Here is a 24,258-nt window from a genome sequence, read left to right as displayed (position 1 = left end):
ACACCCCGCGAGAGATTGTTATACCTCGAAGGGCCTTCAAGGCTGCGCAAGAAAGCCCAGCCAGAGAGAAGAGACAAACTTCTTTTGTATTTCAAGGATTCCAGTCACCCTCCCGGGTGAACGGCAGAGTTGGGGAGGTGCAGCGGCAGTTGTGGTATCAGCCTTGACTTCAGGATCAAAGCCGCAAAAGACAAAAATGAATTAACACAGCCAGTTGGTTGATGAAACCAATGAAAGTCCGGTCTGTGTTAAATGACACTTGACGGCAACAGTATTCGACGAATGAAGGTTACGTATGTGCCAATAAGACATCAGCGAAAGCAAAACATTGTAAAAAAAAATGTAAATTAAAGATACAAAGTAACAGAGTGGTCCGGCGAAAGAAGATTGCCCAATCAAAAGTCTCTGTGAAATGTCTAATGCCGTAGAAGCGGCGGAAGAGAAAGAAACTGAGATATAAGATTTGAACTGTTGTTAGATCTGATCCCGGCAGAGGGAAACCTGGATGTGACAGATGTCTTTGAAGTGTTAGGTTTGATTCCGATAGAGGGAAACCTGGATGTGAGAGATATCTTTGAACTTTGAAATAAGTACTGTGCTTGAAACTACATTTACCAAGAGGCCTTGGTGTAGGAGGGCAAAAGTTACGTTTGAGGAAAGAAGGTGGAAGTGGTCATGCAGAGGTAAGAGCAAAAGCCTTGCATTTTCGACAGCGGAAGGAAAGTGAAAGGAGGCTTGAGCCTGACAGAGGGAAGCCTATGAAGGTGTGATTGAAGCTTGGGTAAGGGAACCCCACAAATTGTGATTGAAAGGTTTGAGCCGGGCAGAGGGAAACCTGTACTGGATTGTGGTAACAAGAAGAAAACACACTTTTGTTGAACTGTATTACAAGACTTTTTGTGGCAGGCCAAGTGGGCCCTAGTCCACAAAACAAACTGCATCCTTGTGTCCAAAGCCAGAGTGTTGCAAGGTCCACGTGTGCCACCTTACCCCATACTACAAAATGCAGGGAAGGGAGATTACTCAGCCATACTGACATTTCTTTTGAACACTGATTTTCCTTTTTGCATAACACATTCCCCTTACACATTTATTGTATTAGAAAGAGGGCAGGCATTATTATTAGTAGAGGCCATTTTATTTTTGACTAAGGACTGACTAAGACTGTGTTTTCTTTTGGTTGGATGGTCGATAATACGGCCATCTTAGTTATAGGGCAAGATAGGAGTTTTCCAACCCTTTTGAAACCATCAATAAAGGTTTGAAACTTGCAGATCTTGTGTCAGTATCTACTTGTGATACCATGCCTCCCTCACAATACTCACAACATAGTACCACTTTCACTCACTAATCAATACCTCACCTGCTCTATAATTCCCCTCCACGCTCTTGTCCACCATCCTTCCTTCTGCTGGTATCTTGGTCTGCCAACTCTTCCTCCTCTGACCTCACCAGAACAACCGACAACTTCTTGTTTCCTGGGGTATTTCTTATCCCCCTCCCTAGCCTCGGATTGGTTGTCTGGCCCTGCCAATTTAGCCCTGTCTTCCCCACCCGGGAGGTGCTGCATACAGCAACCATTTAAATAGTGGGTTAAGCTCCACCCCTTTTCTCCAAATTGGCCACCATGATGTTGCAATGGCAGCTGAATTGCACAGTGTCCAGGTTTGTGTTAGGGGTCTTTGGCATGGCTTCCCCCAAGGTAAGTACAGTCTTTCTGGATGGTGGTAGCTTTTGTTTTAGACTCTGGTGGTCTACAGTTTTTCCAGCAGTTTTGCTGCTGTGCGCAGCTGCTGGAGAAAGGTGCAAAGCTTGTCAGGCTGCCACATCCTTCTCCTCTACCGCCAACCCAACAACCTCAGTGCCCTGGAGGCTGACATCCCCCTGCTCATTGCACCTAACCTGAAACCTTACACAAAACGTATGCTCCTAGGTGATTTTAACCTAGGCTTCAATGACCCCACTGACCTAAGGTCTACTGCCCTCACTGCTTCCCTCTATGAAATGAACCCGATTCAAACTGTCTCAGCCCCCACGCACTCCAAAGGCAGGATCCTGGATTGGATTATTAATGTCACCACTCCCATTGAGATCACTTCCATTGACCCTTTACCCTGGATCACCCATTCTGTCATCTGCTTTACTATGACTCTCACCCCGAAAACTGAAACCCGCCAACTCATCACTGCGAGACACACCCACAAATGAATCAAGGAATTACTGGAGCCCACCATTCGTGCCTCCCTTGAACTTCAACCCGATAGCTCCAACCCCATAACCATCCATAATGACTACAACTCCGCTCTTCTCAGTACACTACACTTACACGCCACCCTCAAAACTAGACATGTAAAAAAAGCAATCAACACAATTGGTTCACAGAAGAACTAATCTCCCTCCGTAAACTCAAACGTGCCCAGGAATATCTCTGGAAAAAACATCCCTCCCCCTTCAAACAAAGAAGCCTTTAGCACCACTGCCACACCACCGCCAAAGCGTACAAAACGGCAATCATCAACACCAAAGCTAGCATATACAACACCGGGATAAATGATGCATGCTCTAAGACCAAAGAGCTCTTCAAAATCCTTAAGGAATTGGAAGCCTCAACCCCCACCCCCCACACAACAAGCTTCCCTAAAGACTAAGCTTGGTGCTCCCTTGTACAATCTGCCCTGGCTAACAAAACCCACAACCTTAGAAACAAAATGATCCTCAATAAAGCGCTGCTCCCCACCCCCAAACCTGACCCCCCGCTTAGCTTCCACTTCTCCCTCTTTCCCCCCTTCCAACTTCACCCTCATTTCCGCATCGGATGTGCTCATCACCATTCAAAGCCTCAAAGCTTCAAATTGCTCCGGTGACATCTGCCCTACCTATCTCATCAAGATGTGCACAGACTCCCTTACCCCCACCATTACCATATTCATCAACACCTCCTTCACTACATCATCAGTGCCCAATTCGATCAAAGAAGCCTGAGTCACGCTTCTCCTAAAAATAACTCCCTGGACCATACCCTCCCAACCAATTAGCGCCCTATCACGGCAGTGCCTTACCTCTCAAAAATTCTTGACTGCGTCACCTACTCCCAATTGCAAACCCACCTAGAAGCCCACAATCTACTTGGTATCCGCCAATCAGGATTCAGACCCAGACATAGCACTGTATCGGCCCTCCTTGACCTCAAGATCCAACTAGATCAAAGTCGAGACGCTGGGGATCTTGCTATCCTCCTCTTACCTGACCTCTCGGCGACCTTTAGTCTCGTCAATCATAATAACTTATGGCACTGCCTCACCGCCACCATCAACCTTTCCACAGAAGCAGCTAACTGGATCATATCCTTCTTGAGCGAACAATCCTCCAGAGTCTTCACTGGTGATCAAACAGCTGACCTCATCCCTGTCTCATATGGGGTCCCTCAAGGGTCCTGTCTCTCACCTACACTGTACAATAAACCCCTATTTGACCACCTGAACAGCCCTAGTATCCTGTGCAGAAACTTTGCCGATGACACCCAGGTCCTCCTTTAGCTCACTGGTAACCACAAACTGGACTCTGCCAATATAAACCGGGTGTACAGCATCATTCAGGCCTGGATGGCTAACCATCATCTGTGCCTAAATGATGACAAAACAGAATTCCTTATTGTAGGATCCCTGTACTGACTTAAACAGCTTGACCCTGCTTTTGCCTCCTTCTGCATCAACGGGAAACCATCCCTGTTTTGACTCACGACTCTGAGCAAAACATGCACAAACATGTCAAAGCTGTCGCCGCCTCTGCAGCCTAATCCACAAAACGTATCAATCTTTCCAGAAAATTCCTTCCCCCCAAAAACTGCCTTATGCTGGTGAGAGCCATTATTGGCAGCAAACTAGATTATTGTAATGCCATACTCGCAGGAACCTCCACCAAGAACACTAACAAACGTCAGCTGATCCAAAACCATGCACTTCGGGCTGCGTGGGGATTGAAACGATCCGATCACATCTCGTTAGTGAGACGTTAAGCGCATTGACTACCAATTGAGATGTGTATCGAGTTCAAAATCCTCTCCATCACACACCGATGCCTTCACAACTCTGCCCCCATACCTCGCTTATTGCATTGGAAAACAGCCCAACTCCTGCATCCTGTGATCCTCGTCTTCCACCTCACTAACGACCCCGAGATTCAACAGAAAAAGAGCCAGAGGATCATGTTTCACCGTCATCGCCCCGACAATATGGAACTCCCTCCCCCTCCCCGCACCCAAGCTGAACCCTCCTATCTAATCTTCCGCAAAAATGTTAAAACGGCCTTGTTTAACAAATATGAATAACAACCTCTATCGTTCCTAACCTTTCTTGCCTGCAATGAAATATCTCTTTGCTGCCCAGTGTCTCTGATCTAAAGTTTGAAATTCTTCCTTCCTTACTTTCCTGACTTGTGACCACAATGTAGCCGCATTGTCACAACGCCTGTAATGTACTTTGGCCCTGTGTGACCTCTTTGTAACCTCATAATTTCACTAACTGTATTGTAAGCTTCACTAGCGCTGTGTACCTCCGGGTCTGGGCTCTACCAACAAACACAATAAATACATAAATAAATAAAACCTAGGCTCTCTGTTGCATCTTCGGGTATCTGTCTCTCTCTTAGCCGGTTTGTGAACTCCGGCGCTGTGAAGCACATGACATGGGGCACTGGTGGGTTGAGCTCTCTACGCTGGCTTCTTCATACGGCTGCAGTGTTGACTGTGGAGCTAGACCAAAAAGAGAAAATCTGGTGAGCATTTGTATAAAGAGGCAAGGAGTGATGCAAATGGGTACTGCCCATATATAAACTGGCACTTGGGGAGGGTACAGGAATTGGGTTCCTCTCAATTGCCACCGTCCCCCTTTGTGGTAGGACTGGCTCTGGCTTCAACCCAGATAGGCCTTCCACACCAGGGGGAAAGGGGTTCCTACACCTTGTGACATGGTCAGGTTACTGACCTTATCACACCCGGCAGTTGAAGAACTAGTGTTAGAGGCTTGGTAGAAGCCAACCTCGGTCCACGCAATGGACAAAGGAGTGGCAAGGACAGATTGTCTGCCACCTTAGGACCTGGCTGTTTTGTCCTCCCATCCCTCTTCTGAGACGTTGGTGGTGGAGGCCGCTGCAGCGAACCTGGAGACCAGGTCTTCTCCCTCTTACAGGGGATCTACGTGAAAACATCACATTTTTCACTGCGAATCCCATAACAGTGTTTGCTTTTTTCTTTTACCCCTTTTACTGCAAATGTATGCGGGGGAGCCACTTCGCAGCTCCCCCCACATCCTCCCTACCTTAATTAAGACCCGAACCCAACCCCATCTATACTTTTGCTGAAATGCGATTTAAAAAAATCCCATGTTGAGTGGGGACTCTCTTGGCAAATAGGATAAGGGAGGCTGAGGTGGAGAGGAAGGTAGACCGGATCAGGGACGATAGGGGACAAGTGATAGCGGCAAGAGAAAATATACAAGATTGCTTCGCAGACTATTATGAATGTCTCTACGTGCGACTCCCTAAGGAGGACAACGGGAAGGTGCGGGTATACCTGGACCGGCTCCCCATGCCTTGGTTGACAGTCGAGGAGAGGTCAATCCTACAAGGGGACATCACGGCAAAGGAGGTGCGGGAGGCAATAGGTAGTCGTATGCCGGGTAAAGCTCTGGGAGAGGATGGGTATACCTCAGACTTTTATAAGCAAATTCAGGAGCTCCTCGCAGAGCCACTAGCTCGGGTCTTTAACTCCATTGAGGGAGCAGGAAACATTCCGCCCACGTATTTGGAGGCATTGATAGCGGCCATCCCCAAACCGGACAAGGACAGGGAACAGTGCTCTTCTTACCAACCCATCTCACTGCTGGAGGTTTATCTCCCCAAGCTGGTCCACCCGGAGCAAATGAGATTCTTGCGTAATAGGCAGGGATCGGATAATTTGCGGAAGACCCTACATATCATGACTGCACCCAAGGTGAGGCGCAGCGGGCCCTGCTTCTGGCGCTTGACGCAGAAAAGGCCTTCAATCGGGTCAGCTGGTGTTTCATGACAGGGGTTTTAGAGAAAATTGGTAAGGGTCCCAAATAGATGGACTGGATTGCGGCCCTATTCTCGTCACCAAATGTCATGCCTGTGCCACTGGCGCACACATTGGCAACCATTATGGACTATTTGGAACTCATTTATCTTCATAATACTCTTTGAACTACCCCTATTCACACTTTGGTCCTTAATTTCCATTTGCACGAATTTGGTACTTTCTTATTTAATTCAGCTAACTACATGTACCATAATGCACCTTGCTACAGTTATCAATTCCTGGCTATTCCCATTCATCAGTATTGGAACCACAATCCCCAGAAGCCCTAGCTATCAGTGCTGCTTCCACCTTCTCAGGGCCAGAGAGGGAGGAGGCGGATTACCTTCAGGTGGGCTGCTCCAGGTCCTGCCAATTAGCCTGCCTCAGTACAGGGTAGGGCTGCATTTAAGCAGCTGCCTGCAGGAGCTCAGTCTCTTGCATCAAGAGTCCTCCCAGCCCCTTTTTGCCTTGAGCCATGTATTGTATGTTGTTCCTGTTGCCGTATTATCCTGCTTCTGATCCAGTGCCCTTTGCCGGCTCATCTGGGCTCCCTGCCTTGCAGCCTGCTACACTCCTCTGCCTACAGCCCTGGTCCTCTGGGCTCCCTGCCTCGCTGCCCTGCTCATCTGGGCTCCCTGCCTTGCAGCCTGCTACACTCCTCTGCCTGCAGTCCTGGTACTCTGGGCTCCCTGTCTCGCTGCCCTGCTCCTCTGGGCTCCCTGCCTTGCAGCCTGCTACACTCCTCTGCCTGCAGCACTGGTCCTCTGGGCTCCCTGACTCGCTGCCCTACCCCTCTGGGCTCGTTCCTTTGCTGCCCTGCTCCTCTGGGCTCTCTGTCCGCAGCCTACTACAGCTCTCCGTCTTGATCCTCTGGACTCCCTGCCTTGCAGCCTACTACAGTCCTCTGCAGTCCTTAACAGTTTGCCTGCACCTTGTGCCATCCGTTACTCCAGCCCTGCTTCCTTGTTTGCAGCCCCCCTGTTTCCTGGTTACTGCTACCTTGCTCTCTTCCTTGTTTGCAACCCCTTGTTCTTGATCCCTGTCCTTCTCTTCCTTGAGTCTTTTGTTCTTCCTTAGGTTATCCTTTTCAGTTATACTGTTTCTGTACAGACACCCACAGCTGTTGTTCCCAGCCATGAGCATACAGAGTGGGCTCCTGTAATAGCAATCTGTGCAGAAGGCTGGAGTTTCCAAAGGTCCGTGGAACGCTCTTTTCCATTTCTGTATACACCCCAAAAGGGAATCCAGTTTGTTTGTCCCTTTGTATTCCCGGCCCTTTTTTTGTTCACAGCTACTGTTACCTATTTTTCTTTCTTGTTGAGCTTCCTGCTGTGTGTGCTTATCTGTCACCTTACATCAGCACAGCCACCCAAAACCTACCTGGGTGCCCGGTGCCACCCTTGACAGAGTGCCATCCTTGACACCAAAGGCCAGACTAGTGGTTAATGGGGGAATGTTGAGGGTTCTGGAGCTACATAGGGGCACCAGATAGGGATGCCCCTTGTCACCCCTGTTATATGCCCTGGTTATGGAACCGTAGGCACTGGAGGTACATGGGGGACGAGAACATCAAGGGGGTGTAAATTGGAAATGTTAATTATAAGATGAGGCTTTTTGCTGACAATGTCTTGCTTTATATTACCAACCCCAGCACGTCGGTCCCTCATCTCTTGCAGACTTTGGAGGAATATGGCGAGCTATCCGGGTTTAAAATAAATTTAGATAAGTCAGGGGCGTTTCTGTTGGGGGAATGGAACGAAGCTTCTGAGGACTATGTCTGGGGCCTTTGTTTACGGATACATCAGGAAGGGTTCAGGTAGCTGGGGATTGATATTACAAGATATGACAGGGATCTCTTTCAAAATAACAGTTTCCCCTCTGGGGGAATACGGTTAGATCTGCAGCGTTGGGGAAGGTTACACCTCTCCTGGATGGCGCGCCTAAACTGTGTTAAAATGACAATCCTCCCTAAGTTTCTGTTCCTTTTTCAGATGTTTGCCGACGATCGTCCCGATTTCTTACTTTGAGACAGTGCGAAGGGCCCTTTTGGGTTTCCTGTGGGCGGGATGCGACCTATGGTGGCCCACAACACTTTGCTTTTATCGCAGGAGGAGGGGGTTGAGCTTCCCTGACATCGACGCACACTACAAGGCATCACAGCTATGAATAATGGTGGACCACCTGGGCCCTGGAACACAAAAACAGTGAGTCCATATGGACAGCACTGTTCTGACACTGGTAACATTGGGAGAATGGCTCTGGGTCCCACATAAGGAGATACCCAAACGAGTGCTGACGCATCCTATTCTGAAAGTATTCTGGTCGGTGTGGAAGGAGGGCAAGCCACGCAATGGCTCTCGTCGTGGCCCTCGCCATTAAGTTGCATTTGGGACCCACCCCTGAGAAACGATTTATAGATGCAGCCCTAGACACTTCTCTGTGCAGGGCCTTCCCGTCCGAGGATGGCGTGGTGAACATCTTGATGCTTATGTCTCCCAATGCCAAGAGCAGGTTGCGGCCTTGGCCTACCTGTGTTTACTGATGGCGCTAGTTGCTTGATCGTGAATGATGTTGCTTCAGTGGCTAGTGTAAGGGGCCAGAAATGTGAGGCGGACACGTAGATAGTGTTCTTATAAATAGCCATCTTTGTTTAAATGATAAACAAATAAATGATATGGGTGAGAAAAACACCTCACTTTCCCTAATCTAACTGGGATTTCCCTACCATGTAAACTCTAAGACTAAAGGAGAACACTCACGTATTTCCACCTCTTTACTTTGGCAATGGTAATTATCATCTCTATGGCTCAGGCAATGCTGGCAGTTATAATCCTTGTAATGTAAGAATTGTTCCAAAAGAACTAATTAATTTGTTTGGTTTTCAAAATATCTCATTCCAGACACCGGTCTCTCACGGAGCACCCCGAGGTCACCTCGCATTGGCAAGTTCACTGGTCTTCTCCTGCACTTCTTTGTGACTCACTGCTGGTTCCACTTTTGCTTCCCATGTCGGGAATTAAACATTTGACTACTCTGGTCACACCCCCTGTGCTCGTACCTTCTGTGCCATGAGCCTGCTTCACTCTCTGAGTGCTGTGGTACGCGGCAGCCATTGGGGTACTGCACAGAACTGGGAGAGCTCCTGTCTCCTGCGGGATAGTTAGCCTTCACACTGCTTCCTGCTGCACAAACTCTACATTATGAGGCCACAAATTCAGCAACTCTCTCAGGACTGTAACAATTGGAAAATGCAGCGGAGGTCCCAGCGTCTCCTCTCTGCTTCTGCTGCTCACACGGCTGATGGCCAGTACCTGAGGGGGCCTTAAGTAGTCAAAAGCGCCGGTCAGGTGCAGGCAGAGCTATTAGACAGTGCATCAGAGCTCTGGGCCTCTGGGCTCCTCTTCTTCGCCCCAGTACTTAAAGCATTATGGGACTTGAAGTACCTAATGTTCTCAGTTAGTTTGTATTTATTCATTTTGTCCTGTTTAAAGATTTTATTTTATTAAAAGTGCCTTCTAGAGAGGGATTTACAGGAAATACTGTTTGGTTCTTGGTTCTACATCTTACATTCAAAGGTGAACCATAACCATCAGAAATTATGGCATTGAGACTCTGATTGTTATATATATCATCCCTAGGCTGATTATAAAGATCGTTATTACTAATACCTTGTGTGCTTCTGGAAAGGGGAACCCCACTCTGACAACCTGCCATTAGGTATTTTGACATCAGCGAGATTTCATCTTCCGGGGAAGATGAGTACTGTGTCTATCCTGGAAGAACCCTTGCATTCCCTTGGGATCATTCTCCTCCTATGTGATCCACCCGGCTGCTACCACCCCTAGGGTTAGGTACAGGTAGCAGCTGCCTTCTCCTGGCCACCTGGGAGGAGACTTTAGGCAGGGAATCTGTGACGGCTCCGTAGGATTCATCACAGTACTCTGTTGTGAGTGGGCTCAATTTTAGGGAAACATGTCAGACCTTTTGTAGGTCACGAACAATGTGTCTCAGGACCTAGTATGGTGGTCCCTGAGAAACAACCTACTGAACCCTGGCCGCAACTGACAGTAGACACAGGTGCGTCCTTGAAGGGTTGGTGTGCTCACCTGCACGGTCTGCAGCTGCAGGTTAGAGGACTGTGGTCTCCCTCTAAGGCTCAATAACACTGAACAGCTGGACGACCAGACCTGGCTCTCTGCTATGTACCTTGAGTACTACACATCCCAGTCCCTTGGGATTGACACCCACAGACACCTCTCCTTCAAACAGCACATAGCAAGGAAGACACAAACGGCTTGGTATCAATTTTCTCTCCTGCTGAAAATCAAGCCCTTCATCCCAGAAAACAACTTCACATCCACTCTCTAAGCCTTGGTCCTCTCCCACCTGGAAAGTGGCAATGCACTCTTGGGAGGCCTTCTGGTGACTACTGTGGCTCCCCTGAGATATGTCCTGCATACTGCAGCACGACTCATCAAAGGACTCAGCAAATTGAACCACATCACCTTGACCCTTATCGAACTGAAGTGGCTCCCGCTGCAAGCCTGTCTCATCTTCAAATCCTGCTGCATCATTTACATGGCTGTCACCCTGAATTCCCCAAGCTACCTCACTGAGAAATTCAGCATTTCGGGAGACTTACGATCCACTACAAGTAAGGAATTATTCAGACTTGAACTGCACCAGTGCAGGGAGGAATAGACAGAAAACAGCTGTCTCTGACTACGCCCCAAGACTCCGGAACCTCCTCCCCATCAACATTCGACTCACCACCCCCCCCCCTCGCTTCTACAGTTCAGGAAGGAGTTAAAAAGCCTCCTCTTCAAGGAATAGCTCCTCCCTAACACCTAGTTCCATACACCATCCACTCCCCACCATACCTGAGACTGGGTGATCTGATCACCACTGTTTCCTCCCCAGGTTACTTGTAGACCCAATGCTGACAATTGCTCTTCCTCCCCTGTTGTTTGATCCCCACTCCCTTGTTTCTCTGCTGCCTAACCCTGTTCTTCAATATGATTGTGCAGTGCTCTGTTGTTTCCAGAAGTTAGGTCCGCGCTCAATAAATACCATAATAATAATAATAATAATAATAATAATAATAATAATAATAATAATAATAATAATAATAAAAATAATAAAAATAATAAAAGGGTAAATTGTTCTACCATACGGAATTTGGGCCAAGCACTAACAATCGAGTTGGACTCTGATCTGCTGTATGTGTTCCCGCTGATCCCTGCCATACTGCTTGTTCTCAAGATGCACTCCTTTCAACTAGAAGGCTAACCACAAAATGTGCAGGTGCCATATACATTCTTGGCTTGGTGACGGGGGAGGGATATGGATACTTTTACCTGCTTGGTCTGGCCCGGAAGTACCTGCATATTAGCGCCATAAAGAAGTACTTGGCTGTTATTTTGGTCTTTAAGAGAACCTCGGAACATGACTCATTCTTCACAGTCCCTACCGTTATGCAGTTCATACTGGGGCTGTGCAACTAGTTTCCCTCATGCCAGTTTATCATCTCGGTATTGGATTTCAATTTAGTGTTGACTTGCTTGGTGGGCACTCCATTTGAGCCCTCGTATTCATGTTCATTAAGATTGCTCACCCTTAAGGTGATCCTCCTGGTAGCCATCACTTCTTTGAGATGGGTGAGCGAACCCCAGGGTTTTTCTGTTAAGCATCTATATTTGTTTTGTTTTTCCAAAGAGAAGGTGACGTTGAGAGTGAGGCCATGCTTCCACCCTAAGGTAGCCATGGATTTCCATCTCTCTCAGAAGATCCATCTTCCTGTGTTTTTCCTCTGCCAAAACCTTCTAAGGCAGAGAAGCGATTCCATCTGCTCGACCCAGTGCAGACCTTCACCTGCATCTCTCGTACGAGTGACATCAGAAAAGACTAACTGCTAAGGGAGTCTCATAAATGAGGAATCTGAGGGAGTAAGGAATTCATTAGAAGAGAATTACTTACATCTTGGTAATGTTCTTTCTGATGGCTGTTCCTCTCACAGTTTCCACATTGCCCTCCTGACCTGCTCTTCTTGGTGGTGTGAATCCTCTACGACAATAGGACTTAGAATCCTATTGTCATCCTTGGGACTTCAACTCCCAGAGCCCTCTAAGTAATGGGCCGAAGAAGAGGAGTAAAGAGTTAATGAGGATTACCAACATGGGCAATGGTAATGCGCAGTCTAGTTGTTGTCCCTTTAATTCTCAGTGTAGAACTTTTAAAAAGGAGAAACACCTGCGAGCAAGAGAGCTAGGCCAGGAGAGAGAACGAGAAGGTAGTCCTGCTGAGCAGGAGCAGGAATGAGAGAGGGAAGCATAAGCCAGGTTGGACTGCAGAGTGAGTGCAGCGGGAAGTGGAGCTACTGAGAAGGGCAGATGTGCAAAGTGCATTGGAGTGAAGAGATAAGGTGCTCCCGGACTGTCTCTCTCCATTCCAAAGTACAGGAGTGGCGGGAAACCTGAGGAAGGTTAACGGAATCCCGACAGGGACCGCAGAGGTGCTGGGGACCGAAGGCAAGTTGTTCCCAACACTGCTGTGAAGCAAAACAGTACGCGTGTCAGCGAGGGACCGCAAGGACATCAGAGAAACTGAAAGGGGGTTTGGCTAATTATGGGAGTCATACCCAAAGCAGAATCCTGGTATTGCCACAATTCACAGGTCGGAGACGCCAAGGAAAACCGGTGAGTTGGCCATTTGGTATGGGTGACCCCGGTGCGTTCTGATGGGTGCGTGGACATGAAAGTGAACATTTCAGATATCGCTTGAAAGGATACTTTGAAGAGAAAGAGAGAGGGCAGATATGGTACAACTTCCCTGTCAAGAGAGGTCAGTTGGGGAAAACTTGGAACCAGCACTGCCTTAAACCACAAGAGTGTGAAGAGAAAGAGAGAGGGCAGATATGGTACAACTTCCCTGACAAGATAGGTCAGTTGGGGAAAACTTGGAACCAGCATTGCCTTAAGCCACAAGAGTGTGAACAGAAAGAAAGAGGGCAGATAAGGTACAACTGCCCTGACAAGAGAGGTCAGTTAGGGAAAAGCTGGAACCAGCATTGCCTTAAGTAATAAGATTGTGAAGAGGAATGGTACTATTTTCCTGTCATGAGATGTTGGTTTGAGGACGTTTGAAACAAGCATTACCAAGCGTTAAGACATTATTACCTTTTTGAAAAGATACCGGGCAGGAGAGTAAAAAGGGGGATAGGTAACAGAGTAAACCAGAATATCCAAAGCATATTGTTGAACTTTCTTTGGGATATTTGTGGCAGGTGAGTAAACCGGTATTAGCCTATTTGACCTCATGAACAAATTGACCTTTTTTGACCGGTCCAAATCGACCTTTTCCTGAGCGGTCCAAATTGACCTTTTGGTATTAGCCTATCTGACCGAAAACAATTGACCTAATGACCAATTTGGTTGCATATATAGCAAAAATACCTACCCTGGAGATCAGAGTTTGCAGGGGTGTCCCCCGTTATCCATGGTTGGTATTTTACAATTTTGGGGGTACGTGGGTTTCCCCCATTTCCTTAAAATCCCCTTCCCAGACATTCAAATAACATAGTTCTGTGTGTTATTTATGTTTACCTATTAATGTTTCTTTGTTTCAAATTGTCCACCTATAATCTTATTTTCTTAGTTTTTTCATTTTTTTTTGGCCTTTCATGTTGCACTTACTTTGCCGGGTTTTCTGCTGCTAGTATACGTCGATAGTAATAATTATTAAAGATGCTGGAAGTTCTCCTCAGATATGTTTGCGGACGTTGTCAAGGAACACGAACGAACATTTGTTATTTTTTCTATTCTCACAAGATTTTTTTTAATATGGCCTTTCCTCAAACTTTGCGCTTATTTCCTACTCTGCTACCGCACATTGCATTGCTCTATCTGCATTTCCTCTGCGAGCGCCTTATTTCCTGACACAACACGGAGCATATAGACACAAGTAAGGACATTTCATGCTTTTTAATGTGAATAAAGCTGTCCGAAACTCGTGCAACGTCTTCACTTTCAATTCTACACAAGTACGGGCACATTTTTATTATAACTGTGAAGATTGTTATCTGAACTACCGGCAACATGTATTCAAGCATTTTGCAATCCTGCAACCTATAATACACAATATATTCGTTCTCGTGTGAAATTGTATTTCGGTCAAATTGCCACGATCGAATTGAATACGGTCTGTTATGCTTAAACCGAGTAAACCAGAATATCCAAACCATACCGTTTAACTTTCTTTGGGAAAAGATACCTGGCAAGAGAGTACACCAGGGGATCTATAGGAACCAAAGGGAGAACAATAAGTGTTGTTCAATTGAACCTTGTATGAAATTGGACACTTCAGCTGAAGGAGATCCCAACGGTGTTGTTAAATTTGTTGGAAAAGTACTTTGGTATATCAAGATTGCTCTTGTTGAAATTGGACAATTTTGCTGTAGCCATCCTGAAGACTGCTCTTGTTGAAATTGAAAACCTTTGCTTTAGCCATCCTGCAAAGTATAAAAGACTATCTCTCAATATATTTCAACCCTCATGGTAAAGAGGACATTTTGCTTTGTCATCTTGAGGAATATATCCAGGAGAAAGACACTTTCATTATTTCCAAAAGGGAACATTGGTGAAACAGGGTGTTTAAGAATTTCCTTTCTTGAAATAGTTCAGGGGAAGGGAAACTGAACCTGGAGACAAGGGTTGATTTTGTTGAAACTGTATATATGTGATGTTTGACACATTTTAATTTAAGTGATGATAGAAACTATGATGTACCTGTTTTCTTTGTTTGTATGTTAGTGTGAGTGACAGGTGCAATTGGACACGAGGTAAACTTATTTTGGTTTTGTAGAAAGGGATATTGTTCTTTGGTTAGGGCAAGATAGGCATTTTTCCAACCCTCCTTTTATTTTAATAAACATGGCAAGCATTGAAAATACTTCAACGTTGTGTCCGCCTCACATTGCTAATCCCTCACAGTGGATAACTTGTACACCTTATCGGCTCTGTGGTTCCCTTATTGGATGCATGCAAGATAAAAAGGTGGAATTGTAGTCATGGGGAGTGGCACCTCGATATACACTGGCCCCAAAGTCTTATCCAGTGTGGAGTGCATTAAGGGATTCAGCGGAGCCGACTCAGAGCCACGCTACATCCCCTACTGGTGAAACATTTCAGAAGAACAGCTGAACTGGAGATATAATAGATGAGAAATTCGTGGGCGGAACATCCATCAGAAAGAACATTCCCTAGAGGTAAGTAATTTTTTTGTCAAATTAATACAGAGAAGGACAGCTCTGGTGCTGCATTGTGGGAAAGGTACTCCTAGTATTCACATCCCGTATACAGGCAGATAGGGGCAAGCTCAGATACTAAATTCTGGGAACTGTTGTCATAGTAACAATGTGTCTAATGTAATGAAGACTGTGGGAGAAGGAACAAACGGTATTCTGAGAGCCAAAGAATTAAAGTGGTTAGAAGACAGTTTGCAGAGGATTCTGATTGCAGTTCTTCGACCATGCCACGAAATTCCCAAATAAATGTATAATGTGTACTGTATTAATTGATCAACTGAATACAATTTGAATACCGAAAACATCAGTCATTCTTTGATCAAACATTTTGATATGTGAAGTTTGGCAGCAAAAAAGGAACACGTTTTTTGTCATGAGAAACGTAAACTGTATGCTCTCAAGCCAAACTGCTCTGAGGGAAGCACCATAGGTAAATGCGTGTCTGTTAAGGCAGGGTGCTTTTGTTCAGTAAGCACACACCACCAGATGAAGTGGGGAGAGGGCAAAGGAAAGGATAATTACAGGGTTTATGTTAGAAAAACAATGCTAAGAGCGGAAAAATTATTTTGTCAATGAAAAATCAAAATACATAATTATGATGAAAAGACTGCATGCTTTTTAAATGATTTGTTACTGATTATTTTAATACAAAACCATTTAGATATATGACTGACACACATTTTTCTGTTTTATTGCTTTAGATGTATACATTTGAAAAAATACACATTGTCTCAGCTCTAAGTTGACTACCTTTACATTTTAGAGCATTCAACTTCTAGGAACTGTGGTGAAGAAACTGGTATGAGTTTAGTGGATGAAATATACAAATCCACTGGAAAGAGGAAAGGACCTGAAAGAGGTACGGATTTCTATATAATACACTATCAAAGCATCTTACACTTTACATGTGAATGAGACCTAATCCGTTCATCTAAAGCGTGTGGGTGGCTGGGAAGTGGGTGAGAGCATTTTTAATTTCAGGGGACTGGATTTCCTGCCAGGTTTGCAACATCGTTTTACTTCTAGCCATTGATTTAAGACTCATGAGTATAGTGGTAAAGGTAAAAAACGTGGTAGTTTAAATACCTCTTTTTTTATTGTGATTTTGGTTTACAACGGACCTTGCACAACACACAATGGATACAAACACCAAAAACATATCAACAATCAAAAAGTAAATAGTTATATACAATCACATGATTCCTATCCTTTGATCCAAAAGACCTTTTAGAAAGTTATTCAAAGCTAAAATCAATTACACATTGACCCCCCACATTAATCTACCCCAGAATAAATTCATCGAAAAGTCAGAGTCACTGCAACCTTTGTCTTTAAAACAACAGATCCTATTCTTAATAAAAAAACAGACTTTGACCCATTGCTTCACTGTTTCTTTCAAATTGACAATTTATTTTTAAACAAATGTTTTTATTAAATTTTCCAATTTATAACACATAGACCAGCATTGATAAAACAGTTCGATAAGGTTCCTCCTAAATTCATTCAACAATAATAAGCATAACAGTGGGTCGTATCCTAAATTCATTAAACAGTAATTAAACAATAATCGACCTTCCCCCCGCATCGTTTAACAACCTTATTTCATACTACGACTTAACTTAAGATCTAGTATGCATCATATGAGAGTACATTCCGGAAGTACTTTGCCCGCAACAATGAATTGTAACATAAGTTTCTCATTGTGAATCTTTACAATTCATTGCCTTCCCCGCTTATGTTTACTGAAGCGTTAATAAAACCCGGAGTTCATCTGAAGACATTGTAAATGACATCTCTGTTCATCTCAATACATTACATCCAGAGCTTAGTTCGAAATTGTCCACGCTTCACCAGCTGTAGCAAGTTAAATAGCTTTCGTAAGTGAGAACATTCATCATTTGTCCTTAGACCTTACCATTTTGGTATTGTTTCAAAAAGTAATTGAGCTTTTAAGCAACTTTATATGTACAAAACCAATATCACCTACAGACGTTGTATAGGTCCGTGTTGTATCTTAGTGCAAGTCAATTCTAAGGCTGTTTCTCAGTCTTTAGCATTACCGTTTTGGTCTAGCTTCCAGTAATAACTTAATTTTTAAACCAATAATTATTCGATTTATCCTATATATAGACCAAGCTCAGCAGTGGTGAACTGACCTATAAGGTTCCTCATGAATTCATTCAACAGTAATAAACAAGTCGATAAATCGCTTCATAAATTCATTAGGTGAATATTACAGCTACACATCCACCTTAGGCCTCAGCATTCTAGTATTGTTTCAGGAAATAATTAAACTTTAACTGCAACCATTCAACAACCCCTCCCCTTACTCCCTTCCCCCTCCCAGCCCTTTGTTGACATGGATCAATTCTTCTGCTGACTACTAGCGTTATTATGCGCTAAAAGGAGGGCTGCTTACTTTTCCATCCCCTCCCACCCCTTCCCTTCTTACCCCCCCCATTATTGTTCATATCACACAAAAACCTTGGTTCGTAACCAGAACAGTTCCATGAGCCAACCCCTTAGCCATAGTCTCTGCAAACTTTATCTGATGTGGATATTATATTTCTGAGGATACAGGGTTTAATGTATTGAGACTTCCTCTCTCCCACATAATCCTGAATGGGTTCCCATATGGCCAAGAATTTCAGATAGGTCCCTGATTTTGTGGCGCAGATGTTCTCCATTGCCATGACTCCCCACACTTTCACCCACCACCATGGAGCTGTAGGGCCTTCCACTGTTTTCCACTGTTGGGCCACTGTCATCCTCGCTGCCGTCAGTAAATGGGTTTTGAGGGCCACCCTGTTCCCTGAGGCTGCATATTCCCCCTCTACTACTGCACCCAGCAGAATAACTTTTGGGGACCATGGTAGGTCGGCGCCTGTTATGTCTCTGATAAGGCTCAGTATTTCTTTCCAGTACACTTTCATCCTTGGGCATGACCACCACATATGGAACATATCCCCTGTTTCCCCACACTGTCGTCAACAGCCTGGAGGGTATGTGGGGATCATTTTGTGTATTCTACTTGGTGGCATATACCAACGATGGCAGAGTTTGTATGCCGATTCTTTAATTGCTGTGGATTTGGATAGTTTATTGGCCCTCCTCCAAATTTGACTCCATTCTTCCTGCGTGATCTTCTCCCCTATGTCCCGCTCCCAATCCTTCCTGTATTGGAGGGTGTCTTCTATTTGCGCCCTGTCCAGGAGCTTGTATAGTCTAGTAATCACGTTTGTGGTTGTCCTCTCCCGTATAGTTAGTTCTATGCCTATTGGGGGTCTCAACCCGGCCTTCTTAACCTCTGGATGTGAGATCCAGTGACGCAGTTGTGTATATTTAAATCTGTGATTTTCGCTAATGTGAAATTTTCTTTGTTTACAGGCTTCGAAAGTGAGTGGGGCACCATCCTGGTACAAGTCTTGTAGGGACAGTGTGTCCGTATCCTTCCAACCTTCCCAGAACATTTTATGAAGCCCAGGCGAGAAATCTATGTTATGTGCTATGGGGGAGAACGGACCCAGACCTTGTCTAACCCCACTGCCACGGATAGCCCTATCCCAGCTGCGTAGAGTCATCTTAGTGGCCTCTAATAGGATACCCCTCTTATCTCGAGCACTTGTCTTTAGGAATGGTAGCATATTTAATGGGATATCGGTCGCGGTCTGTTCTATTTTCCCCCATCTAGGAAGAGGGTCTCGGCCCGCCCATTTCAACGCTGATGTCAGCTGAGCAGCTAAGACATATCTCCCCATATCTGGGACGCCCGGCCCTCCAAGAAGCATGGGTCGCATCAGGATCCTTCTTTGGATCCTTGGTTTCTTATTTCCCCAGATGAATTTAAACACTGCCCTCTGGAGTTCCTGAATTAATCTTGGGGGAATCTCCACCGGAGTTGAGCTGACAACATACAACAATCTGGGCAGCAGGGTCATTTTTATCGCCGCTATTCTTGCGGACCATGATAATTCCTGGGTATCCCACCTTTGCAAGTCTTCCTGAAGGCGCTTCCATAAAGGGGTGATGTTTGCTTTCAGCAGATTCTTTACTGTTCTCGTAATATGGATCCCCAGGTATTCCAGGGACTGCTTTTTCCACTTTAAGGGGTAATATTCTTTCAAGCGTGCTATGTCCCCGCTACTTTCGGTTATATTCAGCGCTTTAGATTTTGGATAGTTTATTGTAAACCCTGATGTCTTTTCAAACCTCTGTAATTCGCCAATAATTCTGGGTAATGTATGTATGGAGTCTGCCATATAGAGCATGATGTCGTCTGCAAGGGAGCGCTATCTTATTTTGGAACTCCCTGCTGCGTACCCCTTTAATGCCTGGGTCTTCCCTAATTCTGCATGCAAATGGCTCCATCGCCCTGGCGAATATAAGTGGGGAGAGAGGACACCCCTGCCGTGTGCCTCTCCTAATGCTGATTCTTTCTGAGGTGTAGCCATTCACCATGAGTTGCGTAGATGGATGCTGATAGTTTGCTAAAACCATCTTGGCGAATGTCGACCCACAAGCGAAGCCCTCCAGTCCCAGTCTTAAATACTCCCAGTCTATGCTATCAAAAGCACGCGTGGCGTCGAGTGCTGCTATCGAGAATTTTTGATCTCCCCTAACCCCCCAATCTATGATGTCAATTACTCACCTGACATTATCCTGTGTGTGTCTCCCCCTTACAAAGCCTGCATGGTCTTCATGTATTATCTCAGGTAGTACTGTTGCCAACCGATTCGCCAATATTTTTGCGTACAATTTTGCGTCTGTATTGAGGAGAGCTATGGGGCGGTAGCAAGTGCATTCTACTGGGTTTTTCCCCGGCTTTAGGGGTAATATCATGGTTGAGTGTCCCTTGTCCTTTGAGACTGCTCCCCTGTCTCTGATTAAATTGAAAATACGGGTGAGAGGGCCAACCAACTGAGTCTGGAAAAGTTTGTATAACCCATTTCCTAAACTATCTGAGCCTGGTGCCTTCCCCCTGGGTAGGGCTGCTATCGCGTCACTCACTTCCTGCATCGTGATTAAAGATTCTAACTCTGCTTTGTGTTGTTCCGAGATCTGTGGCAGTTTTATAGCCCACAGATAAGATATTTGTTTAAGTTCTCATTAGTCAGCAGATTTTTGTGAACATGGACCATCGTTTCTAGTTTCTCCCCGTCCCCTATTTGCAATTCCCCACTGCTGTTTCTAAGCCGGGTAATATTATTGCGCGCCTTCTGTTTGCGCAGTTTAGCTGCCAAAAATGTATTCGCTTTCCCCCCGTGTATGTAATATGTTTGTTTAGTGTTTAGCAGTACTTGCGCTGTTCTATCTGCCGTGTGATTTTCTAGTTTGGCTCTGGCCTTCTTGAGATCCCACCAGGTTCTGGGCGTCTGCCAGGACTTGTGGAGTTTTTCAGCATTTCCCACTTCTTCCTCCAATTTACGTGTTATAAGGGCTTTCCCCCTGTAATATTGCGTTGCTTGTGCTATGAATTCCCCTCTAATTACTGCCTTCCCCGCGTCCCACACTACCCTCCAGGCCACCTCCCCATTATAATTTTCCAGGAAATAATTTTTAATGACATCTTCCATGTGTGTCCTAAGTGCGATATCCCTCAAGATCATCTCATTTAGCCTCCATTGTGGTCGGGGTCTATTTCCACTCCCTTGCAGTTCTATGCAGATCATAACTGGGGCGTGATCGGAGAGGTATTGGACACCAATTTCTATGTTCTTGACATAGAGGACTAGTGTGGAGGAAACCAAAATCATGTCAATTCTAGAATATCCCCTAAGCACTGCTGAATAGTGTGTGTACTCCCGGTTTTCCGGATGGAAAAACCGCCACGTTTCTATCACCTCCAAATCTCTAAAGAGTTTTCCAAGGGCCTGTCGGTTGCGCTGATCTGCTGCAGTCGGGGGGAGTGTCTTATCTAATTGTGGGTCCATCACACAGTTGAAATCCCACCCTTTTATCACCCGGCCCTCGCACCACCCTCCCACCTTCTGGAGTAGTTTGGGGATAAACTGGTCTTGTTTCTCATTGGGGACATAAACTGCAATGATTGTATAGGTTTGGCCATTGATAGTACCCTTTACCCCCACATATCTGCCCTCCTGATCCTTTATTGTTTGCTGTTTATGGAAGCCTAAATCTCTGCTGCAGAGGATTGCCACCCCTTTTGTTTTTGTCTGGCTTGAGGCAAAGAACTGAAGGGGGTATGATGTGCTTTGCATCCTTTTCTCATCTTTCTGGAGAAGATGTGTCTCCTGTAGGATCGCAATCATCGCATGCATCGCCTCCAGTCTGCCTAAAATCGATTTCCTTTTAGCCGGGGAGTTTAGGCCTTGGACATTACTCGAGACAATGTTCGCCTCCCCCATTACACCCTAGGTGAGGATTAACTGCCTGTTGGATCCCACGGTCTGTTTGCTGTACCTTTCTCTGCTCTGTATTCGTTTCTGTGTTACCTATGTGTGGAGCTGGCTCAATTTTCTTTTTGGTTTTTGGAATCTTTACGTTTTTGTCCCTTATTCCCGTTCCCACCCCATCCCACCCCCGTCCCCATCCCCAATTCTGGTAGGGCATGAGGCCTGGCCCCTAGGGCTTAGGCCTCGACAATTTCCCCCCAGTTCACAATTGTCAGGATTAGAATTACCTGACTCTGCTTCCAAGATTTGTGACCTCCCACCTCCGTGCAGTCGCTTTTATTTCAACTATGCGGGCTTACCAAGTGTTGTGGGCACATCATGCGTTGTCCATATTATGGGCTGAGTTCAATTCCGTTGGTTCTCTCCTCCCTCGATCCTGACCCGGTTGCGAGTTTCCAGTTTCCCCTGCCCTCCCTCGTCTTTGCTTTCTCTCCGTTGACCCTTCCCATGGTCTGCCGGACGGTACGGTCATGTTACGCCGTGGGCCCACGGGCGCCTCCGGTTGCTCGTCTTCCAGGTGCAGCAAAGCCAAACCCTCGGCGCAGCTCCCAATTGTCCTCAGTTTTCCTTCCCAAGTAAATGACAGGCCAAACGGATGCGTCCATCTATATCGGATTTGTTGTGCTTGAAGGGCCTTCGTAACTGGTCGCATCAGCCTTCTTTTGTGGAGAGTGATCAGAACAAGGTCCTGATATAGCTGTATGCGGGACCCATTAATCGTAAGGTCTCCGTTTGTTCTCGCCGCCCGCAATACCTCCTCTTTCAAACAGTACGATGTCATCGCTACCAGGACATCCCTGGGTCTCGACCCAGGTTCATTACGTTTTGGCCCCACTTGATGTATTCTGTCAAAGCTGATCGATTCAGGTTGGGTATCAGCTAGCAAGTTACTGAAGCAGCGTTGCATAGTGTTTTTTAAATCTTTGTCCTGCACCGATTCTGCCAGGCCTTTGACCCTTATGTTGGATCTTCTTGAGCGATTTTCCAGATCTTCCGCTTGAAGTTCCAGATTATTTGTTGCGTTCGCCAGCTGGTCTAATAACAGGCTGTTTTGGTTGGTTTCCTCCGCAACATTCGAGAGGCCGCTTTCAACTGTGTCCACTCTATCTCCTATCTCGCCATTTCTTTGTTGACCTCCTGGAGAGATGATTTCAAGTCTTCCCTCAGTTGTTCCATTTGGCTATGGAACGCTTTTGTCAATCTGGCCTCCATCCCTTTTAAACAATTCAGAAGTTCACCTTTGTCAGATGCCATTGCGCTTGATGGAAGATGCTCTGTTTCAGTAGTCGGGCCCGGCGTAGGGGATGGCGACTCTGCGTGTGCTTGCCACCTCTGTCTCCAGCACTTCTCAATCTGCCCGTCCTGGGGTCTCGCTGAGGCTCTTGCTCTTATTGGGCCGGTCTTGGATTTGAAGCCTGGCATCTGAGTTACTCTGGCCACTGTCGGCTAGCGGTGTTCTGAGATGTAAAGTGTATGCCGCTATTGCTGCCAACCTACTTCTGCTTTAGTTTGAGTGATCCGACTATTGAATGCCTGTTGCAGTGTTCGGGTCAGGCCCACTACTCTGGGGTGGGTTCCTTCACTTCACTGGCCTTTTCAAGAGGTAGGGCCTCGGGCACCTCTTTGAGTTGGGGCTGGGCGTCCGGCGGGGGACTGGTGATGTTTTCAGCTTTGGGAGACCCCTTCAACCAGCACTAGTGATCCTTGCTGTGTGGCTCCCCAATTTTCAAGATGCTGGGGGGGGGGGGGGAAACATCCCCCCTATGCGTCTGCTAGTGTCCCTGGGTCAGCGTTCCCTCTGTCAGATGCGCCCAGTTGTCTCGGGCCTGTGTTGTTCCTGGATTTCTCGGAGGGCTCCCCGCTGCCACTCCTATCTTCTCCCACCATGCTTGTTGCCTGCTCTGCTCCTACCGTGCTGTTCCGTGAGCGAGGGGATCCCCGACTCTGTGCTTTGCCGGGTTCTGACAGGGTCAGTCCAGGTTCCCAACACCAGCGGAGGTCGCCAGACTGTCAGGGGCGCCCCTGGCTGCCGCAGTGCAAGCCTCTACTCGCCTTTCCCTTTCCTCGGGCAATCTCACCCTCGCATTCCAACCTCGGTGCGTGTCTCTGCTTCCTCCGCCGCTGGGGACTCTTCCTCCCTCCGACACTTCACCTCACTGCATCGTACTCGATTGCGGCTGAAGCTCTGGCTCTCCGCTTCCAGGTCGAGGCGTATACTTCCGGCCAGTTACGCTGCTTCCTCCAGCTAGTGAGAAATCCCGCTCCTGGGCCGTCCTCTTCTCGGAGCCTGGCTCCTTCCTGGGATCCACGTCGATTGTCCTTGCCGTGTCGCGCAGGAGTGGCACACCGCGACTGTGTGGCGCTACTTAGGTTGGCCTGGGATCACTGTTCTCCCACCTCGCGGCTCCCAGCAGGACATGTCCTCGCTCTCCTTCAATTGTGCGCCTAAT

The 24,258-nt window shown here is 46.4% G+C and overlaps 1 protein-coding gene across 6 annotated transcripts in view; it reads left to right on the top strand.

Moving 5' to 3' along the window:
- PAICS (phosphoribosylaminoimidazole carboxylase and phosphoribosylaminoimidazolesuccinocarboxamide synthase) overlaps nt 1-24,258 on the top strand; it is a 1,368,496-nt gene that overhangs the window by 907,644 nt on the left and 436,594 nt on the right. For all 6 annotated transcript variants that reach the window (XM_069631608.1, XM_069631609.1, XM_069631606.1 and 3 more), the window contains one exon: nt 16,159-16,254. In XM_069631608.1, coding sequence (XP_069487709.1) covers nt 16,159-16,254 — 96 coding nt within the window. The remainder of the gene's footprint in view (nt 1-16,158; nt 16,255-24,258) is intronic.

This window comes from Ambystoma mexicanum, chromosome 6q, assembly GCF_040938575.1.
Source record: "Ambystoma mexicanum isolate Mex_15411 chromosome 6q, UKY_AmexF1_1, whole genome shotgun sequence".
In the NCBI taxonomy this organism is placed as follows: Eukaryota; Metazoa; Chordata; class Amphibia; order Caudata; family Ambystomatidae; genus Ambystoma; species Ambystoma mexicanum.
Note: the sequence above shows the minus strand (reverse complement) of the source record. Positions and strands in the feature narration are given on the sequence as shown.